Source organism: Oncorhynchus masou, chromosome 12 (assembly GCF_036934945.1).
Source record: "Oncorhynchus masou masou isolate Uvic2021 chromosome 12, UVic_Omas_1.1, whole genome shotgun sequence".
NCBI lineage: Eukaryota > Metazoa > Chordata > Actinopteri > Salmoniformes > Salmonidae > Oncorhynchus > Oncorhynchus masou.
This window is the reverse complement of record NC_088223.1, coordinates 26,494,336-26,512,414: the sequence shown is the minus strand read 5'-3', so window position 1 is coordinate 26,512,414 and position 18,079 is coordinate 26,494,336. Positions and strand designations below refer to the sequence as shown.

The window sequence follows — 18,079 nt, the reverse complement described above, 5'->3', positions numbered from 1 at the left end:
CAGTCTGATGGAAACATCTCTGGTGGGAAAATGCACATTTTAGAATATTCACATGAAAATCGGTTGCAAACTCAGCTGATGACAGTCACAGTTTGTAGGTCATATGGAAGGCAACTACAGTGTCTACACACTCAGAAATAAATACACTCTGATAAATCAGTCAGTCTACAGTGTGTTAATGCTGACTGCTTTAATTCACACACTACTGAGGGATGGAGTAAAGTTCCGGCCCTGTTTAAGCAGCGTGAGACAGTTGAACCTCTGATGGGAGACAAGGGCAGATCAGGCTGTTCATTACATCTTGATGATGTGTGTAAATGCAGTTGGCAGCTCAAAAGAGGTGTTCTATAGAGCTGCTGGCCTCAGCCCTGCTCACCAGCCCCCCCTCGCTCAGCCTATGCAAGGCAGCCAAGGCCTAATGAAGACTGAACTTTAATCTTCAGGAGGATACAGCTCCTCACAGACATACACACACACACACACACACACACACACACACACACACACACACACACACACACACACACACACACACAGACATCCTTCCGCCCTCTCTCCTCACCTCCACACACATCCCCTCCCCTCCCTTTACACACACTGTGACCCACCTGACAAGGTTCTCGTTGTCCCCGGGACCTTTGCAGGAGGTACAGTCAGTCCTGGTGTCGTCGGCTTTAGGGGTCTTCTTCTGCATTACAGACTGACGCTGACGCCGTTCACGTAGTGCAGGTTCCTATGGAAACACACAGGCTGATTAGAGCCGACAATGCTGTGTGTGTGTTAATGGTGTAGAAGAGGTGTTAGAATAGAGTAGTACTGTATGTAACACATGGGGTGTGTATGTACTAGTTGTGAGTGTCTCAGGGAGGTTAGGAGATGGAGGAATGTTTAGTAACAAGGTAGAACAGTGACATACCTGCACTTCAAACTGTTCTTCTTCACAGATGGACACCCTCTTCCTCTTCTGCCCTCTGGTTCTCTGTGGAATACATAATGTGTTTCATTGCAGTCCGTCTTAACTAAGCTAGAATTGTGTGGTCATTTATTTGCTAATTGATTGATCTGTGTGAGTTGATGAAAGATAATTGCCCCAGCTCTGGTCAGTCTCATGAGCCTTGACAGATTATCAGCTAGCCATGCAAGGGCACAAGGTCACAAGGTCACAGCATGGTCACTTGTGGAAAATGTCAATGTTTCTCCACTTTGAGTTGTTGAGTTATCAGGCAAATCATTAGTTATTGGTATTTTGTCTGAGAATCTGTCAAAATAATAATTTGACTTAATTAGATATATGCTCCACAAAGTATTGGCAGCATCAGACAAATCTAACTTTATTTATTGCTTGCTTGTTATCCAAAAGACTCAGGAGCCAGTGGAAGTTTGTTTATGATGTCGTCTGCTCCCTCAGCTCTTTGTCAAATAAAGAAAATCCACTGTGCTCTCTGCATTTTGCAACAATACCACAGAAAGCATAAATTGTTTTCCAAAGACATTTTTTGTTTGTTTGTTCTGTATTTAATCCTCTAATGCCGTGAGGCTGGTGTTCTGTTTTACCTCTGGCCATACAAGACAAGAGAGCCACACAGTGCTGCCTGTGGACTAGGTCCTATTCATAGCTAGAGTAACACTGCCTGTCAGTTGCACGAGAGAGAGAGAGTGAGAGAGAAAGGGGCAGGATAGAGAGAGAGAGAAGGGAGCGGGAAAGGGAGAGGCAGAGAGAGAGAGTGCGAGAGAAAGCTGTCGGGATATGGCTGCTCCCTCCCTCCACCTCTTCATGGATCCCACTTATCTACAGCCACCATACCCTGATCCTCTTCCGATATACTGCCCCAGCCCTGCCTCCCCTCCCTCCTCCCTCCCAGTCTCAGCTCCCTGAAGGAACATAACAGATAGTCATCAGAGAGGAGGGGAGAAAAACACTCTCCAGTCCTCTTCCATTTTATATTTTCCCCAGTCTTTTGTTTTTAGACTGTCAATAACCAACCCCCTCCACACCTGGAAGGAGAAAGCCTGAGGAACACTCCTCTGTGGCCACTCATTGCTTGGCTGCCTAGCAAGAGTCAGAGAACACCCTAGTGTCTGTCTGTCTGTCTGTCTGTCTGTCTGTCTGTCTGTCTCCCTCTCAGACAACACCAAAACAATCTGTTCTTCCTTTTCAAATAGACAAAAATGAACAGAAAAAACAACCATAAATGTCTTCTCCTTCTGGACGTGTATCTGTTATGTCAGAGAGATTGAGGGAAGGGAGAGAAAGGGGGAGGGAAGAGGGACGAAGGTGGTGTAGAGTGGAGCAGCAGCAGTATCGACGGCTGTGCTGTGTTGAGGGGGTCTGGGTTAATGTGTTTTTCTGTTAGCTCGCATAAAGCGGCGTGCCCAGAAGAACGCTTGGCTGAGGACCCTGCTGCTGGAAGTACTCTGGGATTAAGCTGGCTTTTTCTGATTTCCTCTCGCCGCGTCCGCTCCAGTCGAGGAGCTTCAATTCTGCATTTATCTTCAAACGCAAGGCGTGCGATGGCAGCCGCTGAAAGGGACCTGCTTTGCATTTTCTATGCTTTTACCAGGGCACCCCGGTGCTGGCACAGCGTTAAAGCCCTGTTTCAATTAATCAGGGCTGGCTAATCGACCTCCCGCTGGCCCCTGCATTAGGATGAGTGTTGGAGTGTGTGTGTGTGTAGGGCCACAGAGGTAAGATTGCCCATCGCCACTCTGTGGTGCAGCTCAGCCTCCTCTGGCCCATGTTCAGGGCCTGCTGACTGAGTACACTGCCTACTGGAGGGTAGTGCCCTTCTAACTCAACATGTGCCCTCAATGTCACAGAGTATAGAGGAGATGTGAAGGACATCCTACACAGAGCCTGACAGTTATATTCCACTTATATACCCATGGGAGGGAGGTCAGCTTTAATACTACAGATGCATTGATGGAAGCTACAATCTATTTGTCTGTGTAATTTCCAATCCCCCATATATTTATTATTTGGGGGAATACACACACATACGTGGCAAAAAGTTTTCAGAATGACACAAATATTAATTTCCACAAAGTTTGCTGCTTCAGTGTCTTTAGATATTTTTGTCAGATGTTACTATGGAATATTGAAGTATAATTACGAGCATTTCATACGTGTCAAAGGCTTTAATTGACAATTACATGAAGTTGATGCATGGGCCACATCCTGACTGTTGGCAGCCCATTCTTGCATAATCAATGCTTGAAGTTTGTCAGAATTTGTGGGTTTTGAGGATTGACCACACGTTCTCAACGGGATTAAGGTCTGGGGAGTTTCCTGGCCATGGACCCAAAATATTGATGTTTTGTTCCCTGAGCCACTGAGTTATACCTTTTGCCTTATGGCAAGGTGCTCCATCATGCTGGAAAAGGCATTGTTCGTCACCAAATTGTTCCGGGATGGTTGGGAGAAGTTACTCTCGGAGGATGTGTTGGTACCATTCTTTATTCATGGCTGTGTTCTTAGGCAAAATTGTGAGTGAGCCCACTCCCTTGGCTGAGAAGCAACCCCACACATGAATGGCCTCATGATGCTTTACTGTTGGCATGACACAGGACTGATGGTAGCACTCACCTCGTCTTCTCCGTACAAGCTTTTTTCCAGATGCCCCAAACAATCGGAAAGGGGATTCATCAGAGAAAATTACTTTACCCCAGTCCTCAGTAGTCCAACCCCTGTATCTTTTGCAGAATATCAGTCTGTCCCTGATGTTTTTCCTGGAGAAAAGTGGCTTCTTTGCTGCCCTTTTTGACACCAGGCCACCCTCCAAAAGTCTTTGCCTCACTGTGCGTGCAGCTCTGTACTGGTGGTGCTCCAATCCCGCAGTTGAATCAACTTTAGGAGACGGTCCTGGGGCTTGCTGGACTTTCTTGGGTGCCCTGAAGCCTCCTTCACAAGAATTGAACCACTCTCCTTGAAGTTCTTGATGATCCGATAAATGGTTGATTTAGGTGCAATCTTACTGGCAACAATATCCTTGCCTGTGAAGTCCTTTTTGTGCAAAGCAATGATGACAGCATGTGTTTCCTTGCAGGTAACAATGTTTGACAGAGGAAGAACAATGATTCCAAACACCACCCTCCTTTTGAAGCTTCCAGTCTGTTATTTGAACTCAATCAGCATGACAGAGTGATCTCCAGCCTCATCAACACTCACACCTGTGTTAACGAGAGATTCACTGACATGATGTCAGCTGGTCCTTTTGTGGCAGGGCTGAAATGCAGTGGAAATGTTTTTGAGGGGATTAATTTTATTACATGGCAAAGAGGGACTTTGCAATTAATTGGAATTCATCTGATCACTCTTTATAACATTCTGGAGTACATGCAAATTGCCACCATACAAACTGAGGCAGCAGACTTTGAGAAAATTAATATTTGTGTCACTCTCAAAACTTTTGGCCACGACTGTACACACACACACACACACACACACACACACACACACACACACACACACACACACACACACACACACACACACACACACACACACACACACACACACACACACACACACACACACACACACACAGTACCAGTCAAAAGTTTGGACACACCAAATCATTTAAGGGTTTTTCTTTAATTGAACTCTTTCATAATAATAGTGAATACTTCAAAACTCTGAAATAACACATATATAATCATGTAGTAACCAAAAGGGTATTTAGATTCTTCAAGGTAACCCCCCTTTGCCTTGATGACAGCTTTGCACACTCTTGGCATTCTGTCAACCAGCTTCACCTGGAATGCTTATCCAAAGGGGTCTGAGGATCTCATCTCGGTACCTAATGGCAGTCAGGCTACCTCTGGCGAGCACATGGAGGGCTGTGTGGCCCCCCAAAGAAATGCCACCCCACACCATGACTGACACTCCGCCAAACCGGTCATGCTGGAGGATGTTGCAGGCAGCAGAACGTTCTCCACGGCGTCTCCAGACTGTCACGTCTGTCACATGTGCTCAGTGTGAACCTGCTTTCATCTGTGAAGAGCACAGGGCGCCAGTGGCGAATTTGCTAATCTTGATGTTTTCTGGCAAATGCCAAACGTCCTGCACGGTGTTGGTCTGTAAGCACAACCCCCACCTGTGGACGTCGGGCCCTCATACCACCCTCATGGAGTCTGTTTCTGAGCAAACACATGCACATTTGTGGCCTGCTGGAGGTCATTTTGCAGGGCTTTGGCAGTGCTCCTCCTGCTCCTCCTTGTACAAAAACGGAGGTAGCGGTCCTGCAGTTGGGTTGTTGCCCTCCTACGGCCTCCTCCACGTCTCCTGATGTACTGGCCTGTCTCCTGTTAGCGCCTCCATGCTCTGGACACTACGCTGACAGACACAGCCAACCTTCTTGCCACAGCTCGCATTGATGTGCCATCCTGGATGAGCTGCACTACCTGAGCCACTTGTGTGGGTTGTAGACTCTGTCTCATGCTACCACTAGAGTGAAAGCACCACCAGCATTCAAAAGTGACCAAAACATCAGCCAGGAAGCATAGGAACTGGTCTGTGGTCACCACCTGCAGAACCACTCCTTTATTGGGGGTGTCTTGCTAATTGCCTAGAATTTCCACCTGTTGTCTATTCCATTTGCACAACAGCACGTGAAATTTATTGTCAATCAGTGTTGCTTCCTAAGTGGACAGTTTGATTTCACAGAAGTGTGATTGACTTGGAGTTATATTGTGTTGTTTAAGTGTTCCCTTTATTTTTTTGAACAGTGTATATATATTTTTGTATTTTTTTATTTATTTATTACACACACAAATCTTTAAATATATTTTCCTTTACTATTACCCCCAAACCCTACCACCCCTTCCCTAATTGGAGTAAACTAATGGACAACACCAGTTAGGCTTCTACTTCCAGCTGATACATAATATATACATTTGACGGACACAATGTATTTTACAAAGTTATTATTTATTTTTATTTTTTTATCCCATCTTTCATCTACCATCAACCCCTCCATCTCTGAAGACCATTTCTATTTTGTCATATATTTTTAACTGTGCTGTTTCACAAAAGTTCTGAACCTATATACATTTTATGGACCCTTTTATTTTCCATTCGTTTTTCGCCATATACTCTTGTCTTTTCAACACTCATTGAATCATTACATCTCAGAACCATCAGTTCCGGCCCACACTATACTGCATTTTTAAGGAAGCTTGGTCTTTGCTTCTTGTAATATAATCTACTGACAATATCTCACATTTTCAGGCCTATATCTCCAAAACGAATCATTCCAGACCAAAACCATCCTGCATTTTCAAAGGTTTGGTAATCATTGCTTCTTCTTCTAGAATCTTCTGTGTGACAGTGTGTGTAATGGGGTGGTGATGAAGCATGGCCCTGCTCTAACACCCCTCCATGATTACACAGGAACATCCTGTATGAACATATGCCATTAGTCTAGTGAGAATGATGATGAGAATTAAGTTACTACATCTAGTTACCACTGGGTCCTCCGCTCCGTTACCTTCTCTAATCCTGCATGGTGCTGTGAAATGATTCATGGCTGTTAAAGATGCAATGATGTACTTAATTAAAAGATTGATTTAGCTCAGAGTCGTACAAACTGCCCCCAGTTAATATTTCCTCACCTGAGCAGAGACCCTGATTAAGTATGCTGAGTAGGTACGCTGTGTGTGTACGTGTGTGTGTGTGCACATTTTACCTTATATCTTATTTTAATAACGTTTTATGTTAGTCTGCATTGCACTGAATTCTGCATTGGATTTGTGTTGATCTTTCCCTAGCCTTTCATAGATTACCTTATTGGAGTCAACCAGTATAGAGAGCAAATAGTTAAACAAACTCATACTCTGGGCCCCACCCGTACGAACGCCGCAGGCAGGAGAAGTGGCTTCGAAGGGAGCGAGGAAGGGCGAGATGGAGGGAGGTAGGGAGAGCTGAAGTGAAGGAGCCAACTGGCAGTGGTTCTACCATCTAGCAGTTAGCATTTATAATGATAAGTGTTCCATCTGCTGAGTGGTGGAGGAGGAGCCAAAGGCGACAGATGGAATTGTTTTCACAATCTGTTTAAATATGTAGTCTTCCTTTTTAAGAAACACACAACCCGGCTCTGTCACTTGCTTGCTTGCTAGCGTCAAGAACAACAAGGAGATGTTAGATTTCCCCCTTTGTTAATATTCAAACTTCATTTTACATGAATCACTCATCCCAATCCTCTGTAGATTGGAAGAAGTTCAGGCGGACCTGAACCAACGAGCCAGCGGGGGGGGGGGGTGTTTGGGACTGAACACCAGAGGAAGTATGTATTTGGATCCACCCCCTCTCGTTTCCTGGAATGTCTACCAGCAATCCTGTTTAGTACAGCAGCGTGACCTAGTCCTGTTAGTCCGGCCTGGTATATCTGTCAGGCTCTGTTAGTCCGGCCTGGTATATCTGTCGGGCTCTGTTAGTCCGGCCTGGTATATCTGTCGGGCTCTTTTAGTCTGGTCTGGTATATCTGTCGGGCTCTGTTAGTCCGGCCTGGTATATCTGTCGGGCTCTGTTAGTCCGGCCTGGTATATCTGTCGGGCTCTGTTAGTCCGGCCTGGTATATCTGTCGGGCTCTGTTAGTCCGGCCTGGTATATCTGTCGGGCTCTGTTAGTCCGGCCTGGTATATCTGTCGGGCTCTGTTAGTCCGGCCTGGTATATCTGTTGGGCTCTGTTAATCTGGCCTGGTATATCTGTTGGGCTCTGTTAGTCCGGCCTGGTATATCTGTTGTGCTCTGTTAGTCCGGCCTGGTATATCTGTCGGGCTCTGTTAGTTCGGCCTGGTATATCTGTCGGGCTCTTTTAGTCTGGCCTGGTATATCTGTCGGGCTCTGTTAGTCTGGCCTGGTATATCTGTCGGGCTCTGTTAGTCCGGCCTGGTATATCTGTTGTGCTCTGTTAGTCCGGCCTGGTATATCTGTCGGGCTCTGTTAGTCCGGCCTGGTATATCTGTCGGGCTCTTTTAGTCTGGCCTGGTATATCTGTCGGGCTCTGTTAGTCTGGCCTGGTATATCTGTCGGGCTCTGTTAATCTGGCCTGGTATATCTGCTGGGCTCTGTTAATCTGGCCTGGTATATCTGTTGGGCTCTGTTAATCTAGCCTTGTATATCTGTTGGGCTCTGTTAATCTGCCTGGTATATCTGTTGGGCTGGGAAAAAAGAGAAGAGAGCTCAGCTCCTGGTTACGGGACAGACAGAGAGGGGCTGGATTACAGACATCACTGGGGTCGGACGTACAGAATATGAAGCTCAGTTTTAGCATTAGGTTTTAGTTTTGAGGGCAATCACAGTCTTGTAGAACACTGACGACCCGGGGTCGAGCAAAGTTATTCACATATACACTCTTTATACTGCTCTGGTTGGATCCGCCATTATTCCCGCGAGTCTGGCCTGGTATATCTGTTGTCGAGCCAAGTTCTTCACATATACACTCTTTATACTGCTCTGGTTGGATCCGCCATTAGTCCCGCGAGTCTGGCCTGGTATATCTGTTGTCGAGCCAAGTTCTTCACATATACACTCTTTATACTGCTCTGGTTGGATCCGCCATTAGTCCCGCGAGTCTGGCCTGGTATATCTGGTGACGGGTCAGACAGGACAAAGAAAGGCTAGACTACAAACGTCATTGAGGCTGGACTCATACCTATGATGGAGTACTTTAACCCCCGGTATAGGTTGACGGATTACTGTCTGTTTCTCCAAACCTGGGAGATACATTCTGGATTATACAGTAGATGGCAGGACAATTCAAAAGGCTACCCCAGAAATATCAACACAATTGACCCCAAAAAGAGCAAAGTGGAGGCCTGCAAAACCCATTTTGCAGTATGAAGGAAGTTAGAGGTAGTTTCACGAGCCAATGCTAATGTTGATTTTTCTAAATGAATAAAAATTAAAAGCTGAAATATCTTGAGTCAATAAGTATTCAAGCCTTTTGTTATGGCAAGCCTAATTACCTTCAGGAGCAAAAATGTGCTTAACAAGTCAGATAATTTGCATGGACTAATTTGTGTGTGGAATAATGGTGTTTAACATTTTTGAACAACTACCCCATCTCTGTACCTCACACATACATAAGTCGAGCAGTGAATTTCAAACACAGATTCAATGCCTCGCAAAGAATGGCACCTATTGGTAGATGGGTAAAAAATGTTTGAATATCCCTTTGAACATGGTGAAGTTATTAATTACACTTTGGATGGTGTATCAATACATCCAATCAATACAAAGATACAGGCGTCCTTCCTAACTCAGTTGACGGAGAGGAAGGAATCCGCTCTGGGATTTCACCACAAGGCCAATGATGATTTTAAACCAGTTACAGATTTAAATGGCTGTGATAGGAGAAAACTGAGGATGGCTCAACAATATTGTAGTTACTCCACAATACTAACCTAAATGACAGACTGAAAAGGAAGCCTGTACAGAATAAAAATATTCCAAAACATATATCCTGCTTGCAACAAGATAATAAAGTTATACTGCAAGAAATGTGGCAAAAAAATGTACTTTTTGTCCTGAAAAAGCATTATGTTTGAGGCAAATCCAACAACAAATCACCAAGTACCATGTTTTGGGTGTGCTTGTCATCGGCAAGGAATAGGGAGTTTTAGGATAAAAAGAAAAAGAATCTAGCTAAGCCCAGGCAAAGTCCCAGAGGAAAACCTGGTTCAGTCTGCTTTCCAACAGACACTGGGAGACAAATCCACAGCAGGACAATAACCTAAAATACAAGCCCGAAATATACACTAAAGTTACTTACCAAGAAGACATTGAATGTTCCTGAGTGGCCTAGTTACAGTTTTTACTTAAATCAGCTTGAAAATCTATGGCAATACTTGAAAATGGATGTTTAGCAGTGATCAACAACCAACTTGACAGAGCTTGAAGAATTTGAAAAAGAATGATGGGCAAATGTCATACAGTCCAGGTTTGCAAAGCTCTATAAGACTCACAACTGCAATCGCTGCCAAATGTCATTCTAACATGTATTGACTCAGTGGGTTGAATACATATCCAATCCAAATATATCAGCGTTTTATATTCCAATAATACATTTAAAATGTAGAATTTTTCTTTCACTTTGACAGTTTTTTGTGTATAATGCTGACAGAAAATTGCAATTAAATCCATTTTAATCCCACTTTGTAACGCAACACGTGGAAAAAGTCAAGTTTCTGAAGGCACTGTACATAAATAAATGAAAAGGGTGTTAATACACACCGTGCCCCTCACATCTCGTTTCTTGGGCTCCGGGGACATCTCCTGAGGGATGAATTTGATTGGTCCTTTAATCTGTCTCCGAGACCTCTTGGTACCGTCGGGCAGCGTCTCCATGGCGATGTCAGCATCATCGCTACTGGCCTGGTCACACTCTGAACATTGCCTGAGAAGAGGGAGGTAGAAGTAGAGTGGCAGAGGTAGAGAGAGGGATGATCTTTCACGGTCCAGACAGTGTCCTCTCCTCTATGCAGGGGTATTGATTTGACTAATCTATGAACATCTTGAGCATGGAAAACCGGTTTCAGATACCTTTCTCTCTTACTATCAATGTCTGACAAACAGGATCTAGATGTTGCTGATTATGTTGGAGAAAACAAACAAAACACTAAGGCGTTGGTCTGTAATGTCTGTCTTTGTTGAAATCTATGAAAATAATATTTGCTTGGTTCGAAAAAAAATGTTGTTTTCCCAAAGTATTGAAATCTGAGCCTGGAGGTCTGCCCCTGGATTTGAGGACAGGGGTTTATGCTGACCCAGGCAAAGCATACGACTGTGACATATGTTTCTGCCAGTCTTACAAATGAGAACACACCAGTATTATAGGTTAAGGCAAAGCGAACTTGTGGATCGGATCCTCTGTGTGTTTCTAGTTCCTACTGAGAAGCCCTGTCTGCACCTTTCTTTCTGCCTCTTTCGTGGGGTGCAGATCGTGGTAATTAGGTATGACTTGGCCTCGGCTCCACAAAATGATATCCATCCAAACACTTTGTAATTTCTGCCCTCCGGAGCAGAACGCAGCCGTGCTCTCTAATTCATGGTTTAAATGATTTACTCCCAGTCACAGGCATGGACAACGTGCAGGTTGAGGTGCCACAAAAACAAACAACACATATCTTAAATGTGAGCACACCCATGTACATACGCACACCCACGTAATCGCACACGCACACACACAAATCCCCCATCCTCCTTAACTTAGAATAGGAAGTAAAAAGGGAGATGACTAACTGTGGAAGTAACTCACTAAGTGACAGAGACGGAATACTACTGAAACTATTGAGACAGATACACAAAAGAGCTCGTCTATTTATCTATCCAGATAAGGACATCTACCTCTTCTGTGTGAAGTGGGACATTTCCACCATCTCTGCATTCTCCATCTGATAAATGTACTGCCATTGAGTATTCTGAAATGTCACACTTATTACAAATAAATCAATTGTGGACACTAATGTATCTTCTACTCCAAGTCATTATAAAACGGTTTGTTTGGATCCTCGATGCTGATTGGATGATATGCGGGACATTTACTCACGCAAAATACCATGACGTGTTAATCTCATAATTCAACTGTCCCGCAGTCCGAGGTCCAATGTATCATTTTACAAACGCTATCTCTCCCATGCCAGTAGGCTAGGTAGCCCAAGAATGAAGCCAACTAATTCACCATGGAAACTGAACACTCCAGAATTCCATTCATTTATTAACCAGCGCAGCGCGGCCTATTGGATATTCATTAAATCATTATTTATTGAGGTTCTCATCATCATTGAATCTCTGCTAGCTAGCTACATGCCAATGCCAATGATTTGGTTAGCATAGCAATGTCCAAAGAATAGAATGATTAGAATTAACAACTGCGTCAAAACATAAGAAAATAACTAACGACCAGCCCGCTGTTAAAATAATGTTTTTAATGAAAACATTCTATTAATATTTGTATAAATATTTTGGCAACTGTTTTATAAAAGCAATAAGGCCCTCAAACCCAGAGAATATCGTTGTCACGCCTTGGTCTTAGTATTGTGTGTTTTAGTTTATTAGTTAGTCAGACCAGGGTGTGACATGGGGTTATTATGTATTGTATTTTTGTATTGGGGTTTGTAGTGTTTGGGATTGTAGTTGATTAGGGGTGTGTGTGTGTGTTTATTAGGTTGGCTGCCTGAGGCGGTTCTCAATCAGAGTCAGGTGCTTCTCGTTGTCGCTGATTGGGAACTGTATTTAGGTAGCCTGGTTTTCGCTTTGCATTTCGTGGGTGATTGTTCCTGTCTCTGTGTAGGTAGCACCAGTCAGGCTGTATTAGGTTTCGTTCTGTTTGTTGTTTTTTTGTATTTATTCAAGTTATTCGTGTTAGTCCGTTCGTTTTGTCTTCTCTAATAAACATGAGTAACATACACGCTGCATTTCGGTCCGACTCTTCTTCAACAACAAAAGAACGCCGTTACAGAATCACCCACCAAACACAGACCGAGCAGCGTGTCAACAGGCAGGTGCAGCGCAAAGAGGAGCCGCGCAAAGAGGAGCCTCGTTTTAAGGATTTCTGGACATGGGAGGAAATCCTGGACGGAAGAGGACCCTGGGCTAAACCAGAAGAGTGTAGCCGCCCTAAAGCGCAGCAGGCGAAGAGTAAACAGGAGCAGCGTGTCTACAGGCAGGAGCAGCGCAAACAGGAGCTACACGAGAAACAACAGAAGCAGCTTCAGTGGGAGAGGCTACACCATTTGGAGAATTGGACATGGGAGGAGGAACTGGACGGAGAAGGACCCTGGGCTCAGCCTGGTGAATATCGCCTCCCCAAGGAGGAATTAGAAGCGGCTAAAGCGGAGAGGCGCAAATATGAGGAGGCAGCACGGCAATGTGGATGGAAGCCCGAAAAGCAGCCCCAAAATTTTTTTTGGGGGGGGGGCTATCAGGGGGAGTGGCTGAGTCAGGAGACAGACCTGAGTCAACTCTCCCTGTTTATTGTGAAGAGCCAAGGAGGAGGTCAGAACCAGTGTTGGAGGTGAGCGAAGCAGAGACTGTGAAGGAGTTAATGGGAAAATTGGAGGAGAGTTTAATGAGGGAGTTGCTAGTTTGGTGCTTTAGATATAATATTCGGCCGACGGAGCGTGTCGGGGATTTGATGGCACCTGGGTCAGCACGCCATACTAGTCCTGAGGTGCGTGTTAGTCGGCTGGTGGAAAGTGTGCCAGCCTCATGCACTAAGCCTCCTGAGTACCTGCCTAGCCTTGCACATCCTGTGCCAGTCCTGCATTCAGGCTCTCCAGTACACCTTCACGGTCCAGTCCATCCTGTGCCACCTTCACACACCAGTCCTCAGGTAGTAGCTCCTCACACCAGGCTTCCTGTGCCTGTCCTTTATCTAGAACCACCTCCACACCCCAGCCCTCCAGTAGCAGCTCCCCGCACTAGGCTTCCTGTGCGTGTCCTCGGCCCAATACCACCAGTGCCAGCACCACGCATCAGGCCTACAGTGCGTCTCGCCTGTTCAGCGCAGCCAGCGCTTTCTCCCTCTCCTGCGCTGTCGGAGTCTCCCGTCTGTTCAGCGGTTTTAGAGCCTTCCTCCTCTACAGCGCTGCCGGAGCCTCCTGTTTGTATAGAGCAGCCAGTCTACATTGAGCAGCCAGAGCTGTCAGTTTGTATAGAGCAGCCTGAGCTGTCAGTCTACATTGAGCAGCCAGAGCTGTCAGTTTGCATAGAGCAGCCTGAGCTGCCAGTCTACCTTGAGCAGCCAGAGCTGTCAGTTTGCATAGATCAGCCTGAGCTGCTAGTCTGCATGGAGCAGCTAGTCTGCATGGAGCAGCCAGAGCTGCCAGTCTGCATGGAGTTGCCAGTCTGCATAGAGCTGCCAGTCTCCATGAAGCCGCCAGAGCTGTCAGTCAGTATGGAGCAGCCAGAGCCGCCAGTCAGCATGGAGCAGCCAGAGCCGTCAGTCAGCATGGAGCAGCCAGATCTGCCAGTCAGCCAGACTCTTCCAGATCTGCCAGTCAGCCAGACTCTTCCAGATCTGCCAGTCAGCCAGACTCTTCCAGATCTGCCAGTCAGCCAGACTCTTCCAGATCTGCCAGTCAGCCAGACTCTTCCAGATCTGCCAGTCAGCCAGACTCTTCCAGATCTGCCAGTCAGCCAGACTCTTCCAGATCTGCCAGTCAGCCAGACTCTTCCAGATCTGCCAGTCAGCCAGACTCTTCCAGATCTGCCAGTCAGCCAGACTCTTCCAGATCTGCCAGTCAGCCAGACTCTTCCAGATCTGCCAGTCAGCCAGACTCTTCCAGATCTGCCAGTCAGCCAGACTCTTCCAGATCTGCCAGTCAGCCAGACTCTTCCAGATCTGCCAGTCAGCCAGACTCTTCCAGTCAGCCAGACTCTTCCAGATCTGCCAGTCAGCCAGACTCTTCCAGATCTGCCAGTCAGCCAGACTCTTCCAGATCTGCCAGTCAGCCAGACTCTTCCAGATCTGCCAGTCAGCCAGACTCTTCCAGATCTGCCAGTCAGCCAGACTCTTCCAGATCTGCCAGTCAGCCAGATCTGCCAGTCAGCCAGACTCTTCCAGATCTGCCAGTCAGCCAGACTCTTCCAGATCTGCCAGTCGACCAGACTCTTCCAGATCTGCCAGTCAGCCAGGATCCGCCAGGATCTGCCAGATCTGCTAGTCAGCCAGGATCCTCCAGTCAGCCAGGATCTGTCAGATCTGCCTGTCAGCCAGGATCCGCCAGTCAGCCAGGATCTGCCAGATCTGCTAGTCAGCCAGGATCCGCCAGTCGGCCAGGATCCGCCAGTCAGCCAGGATCTGCCAGTCGGCCAGGATCTGCCAGTCGGCCAGGATCCGCCAGCCAGCCAGGATCTGCCGGATTCAACTTCCTGGCTGGGCTTCATCTCAGTACTGGGCTTTTTCTCAGTACTGGGCTGCCTCTCAGTGCTGGGCTGCCTCTCAGTGCTGAGCTGCTCCTCAGTCCCGAGCTGCCCCTCAGTTCCGAGCTGCCCCTCAGTCCCGAGCTGTCCCTCAGTCCCGAGCTGTCCCTCAGTCCCGAGCTGCCCCTCAGTCACGAGCTGCCCCTCAGTCACGAGCTGCCCCTCAGTCACGAGCTGCCCCTCAGTCACGAGCTGCTCCTCTATTATGTAGGGTTCTGGGTGAGGACTATTCGGCCATGGTCGGTGGTTAGGGTGGATTATCCATGGACGCGAAGGGGAGGAACAATGACATGTATGAAGTGGGGTCCACGTCCGGAGCCGGAACCGCCACCATGGACAGACGCCCACCCGGACCCTCCCTAATGTTTTGAGGTGCGTTCGGGAGTCCACACCTTAGGGGGGTTCTATCACGCCTTGGTCTTAGTATTGTGTGTTTTAGTTTATTAGTTAGTCAGACCAGGGTGTGACATGGGGTTATTATGTATTGTATTTTTGTATTGGGGTTTGTAGTGTTTGGGATTGTAGTTGATTAGGGGTGTGTGTGTGTGTGTTTATTAGGTTGGCTGCCTGAGGCGGTTCTCAATCAGAGTCAGGTGCTTCTCGTTGTCGCTGATTGGGAACCGTATTTAGGTAGCCTGGTTTTCGCTTTGCATTTCGTGGGTGATTGTTCCTGTCTCTGTGTAGGTAGCACCAGTCAGGCTGTATTAGGTTTCGTTCTGTTTGTTGTTTTTTTGTATTTATTCAAGTTATTCGTGTTAGTCCATTCGTTTTGTCTTCTCTAATAAACATGAGTAACATACACGCTGCATTTCGGTCCGACTCTTCTTCAACAACAAAAGAACGCCGTTACAATCGTATGATAACTCCTGACTAAGGGCTGTTCCCGGCCATTTGCTTCGTCTCGGGTCTAAGAACATGAGTTATCTTAGTCATGAGTTATCACACGATAATCCCCAGGTTTGATGTCTTATTGCTTAAATAACATGTTTTTATACAATGTTATAATAATGTTATAACAGATGTGTGTACTATGGACAGCACTTGGTACAATATTTGGTTTTGTAAACTCTTGTACCATCGAGTGCTCTGGCACCCATTCACCATTCACTCCCCATCTACCTCCCCAGTCCCTCGCTTTCTTCCTCATCAACCACACTCTCAGTCCCTCGCTCCCTCTTTCCAATCTCTCTCTTTCCAATCTCTCTCTTTCCAATCTCTCTCTTTCTAATCTCTCTCTTTCTAATCTCCCCCTCATCATCTCTCTTATCACTCATCTCTTTCATCTCTCTCTCTGCCATCCCTCTCTCTCTCTCTCTCTCTTTCCCATCTCATCTCTCTCTTTCCCATCTCATCTCTCTCTTTCCCATCTCATCTCTCTCTTTCCCATCTCATCTCTCTCTCTCTTTCCCATCTCATCTCGCTCTCTTTCTTTCCCATCTCTCTCTCTCTCTTTCCCATCTCTCTCTCTCTTTCCCATCTCTCTCTCTCTTTCCCATCTCTCTCTCTCTTTCCCACTTTTCCATCTCTCTCTCTCGATCTTCCCATCTCTCCCTCTTTCTTTCCCACTTTCCCATCTCATCTCTCTCTCTCTCTCTTTCCCATCTCTCTCTCTCTTTCCCATCTCTCTCTCTCTTTCCCACTTTTCCATCTCTCTCTCTCGATCTTCCCATCTCTCCCTCTTTCTTTCCCACTTTCCCATCTCATCTCTCTCTCTCTGCTCTTTCTTTCCCATCTCTGTTCTTTCCCATCTCTCTTTCTTTCCAATCTCATCTCTCTTTCTTTCCCATCTCTCTCTCCTCTTTCTTTCCCATCTCATCTCTCTTTCTTTCCCATCTCATCTCTCTTTCTTTCCCATCTCATCTCTCTCTCTTTCTTTCTTTCCCATCTCATCTCTCTTTCTTTCTTTCCCATCTCATCTCTCTCTGCTCTTTCTTTCCCATCTCATCTCTCTTTCTTTCCCATCTCTCTCTGCTCTTTCTTTCCCATCTCATCTCTCTTTCTTTCCCATCTCTCTCTGCTCTCTCTTTCCCATCTCATCTCTCTTTCTTTCCCATCTCTCTCTTTCCCATCTCTCTCTGCTCTCTCTTTCCCATCTCATCTCTCTCTTTCTTTCCCATCTCTCTCTCTCTCTCTCTCTCTCTCTTTCCCATCTCATCTCTCTCTCTCTCTCGCTTTCCCATCTATCCCTCTCTCTTTCCCACTTTCCCATATATCTTGCTCTTTCCCATCTCTCTCTCTCTCGCTCTTTCATTCCCATCTCCCTCTCTGCTCTTTCTTTCCCATCTCTCTCTCTTTCCCATCTCTATCTCTTTCCCATCTCTATCTCTGCTCTTTCTTTCCCATCTCTCTGCTCTTTATTTCCCATCTCTGTTCTTTCCCATCTCTCTTTCTTTCCAATCTCATCTCTCTTTCTTTCCCAATCTCATCTCTCTTTCTTTCCCATCTCTCTTTCTTTCCCATCTCTCTTTCTTTCCCATCTCTCTTTCTTTCCCATCTCTCTCTCCTCTTTCTTTCCCATCTCTCTCTCCTCTTTCTTTCCCATCTCTCTCCTCTTTCTTTCCCATCTCTCTCTCCTCTTTCTTTCCCATCTCTCTCTCCTCTTTCTTTCCCATCTCATCTCTCTTTCTTTCCCATCTCATCTCTCTCTGCTCTTTCTTTCCCATCTCTCTCTTTCCCATCTCTCTCTGCTCTCTCTTTCCCATCTCATCTCTGCTCTCTCTTTCCCATCTCATCTCTGCTCTCTCTTTCCCATCTCTCTCTCTCTCTCTTTCCCATCTCATCTCTCTCTCTCTCTCGCTTTCCCATCTATCCCTCTCTCTTTCCCATATATCTTGCTCTTTCCCATCTCTCTCTCTCTCGCTCTTTCATTCCCATCTCCCTCTCTGCTCTTTCTTTCCCATCTCTCTCTCTTTCCCATCTCTCTCTGCTCTTTCTTTCCCATCTCTCTCTCTTTCTTTCCCATCTCTCTCTCTTTCTTTCCCATCTGTCTCTCTTTCTTTCCCATCTCCCTGCTCTTTCTTTCCCATCTCTCTGCTCTTTCTTTCCCATCTCTCTGCTCTTTCTTTCCCATCTCATCTCTCATCTTTCCCATCTCTCTCTTTCCCATCTCTCTCTGCTCTCTTTCCCATCTCATCTCTCTCTTTCTTTCCCATCTCT

General features: G+C 46.2%; 1 protein-coding gene across 3 annotated transcripts in view; it reads right to left on the bottom strand.

Moving 5' to 3' along the window:
- Positions 1-18,079, bottom strand: part of LOC135549770 (PHD finger protein 14-like) — a 136,657-nt gene that overhangs the window by 67,411 nt on the left and 51,167 nt on the right. For 2 of the 3 annotated variants that reach the window (XM_064980046.1, XM_064980048.1), the window contains exons 16-18: positions 10,232-10,394; positions 917-979; positions 609-733 (exon numbers count right to left, since the gene is read on the bottom strand). In XM_064980046.1, coding sequence (XP_064836118.1) covers positions 609-733; positions 917-979; positions 10,232-10,394 — 351 coding nt within the window. The remainder of the gene's footprint in view (positions 1-608; positions 734-916; positions 980-10,231; positions 10,395-18,079) is intronic. The other variant, XM_064980047.1, reaches the window with a different exon arrangement.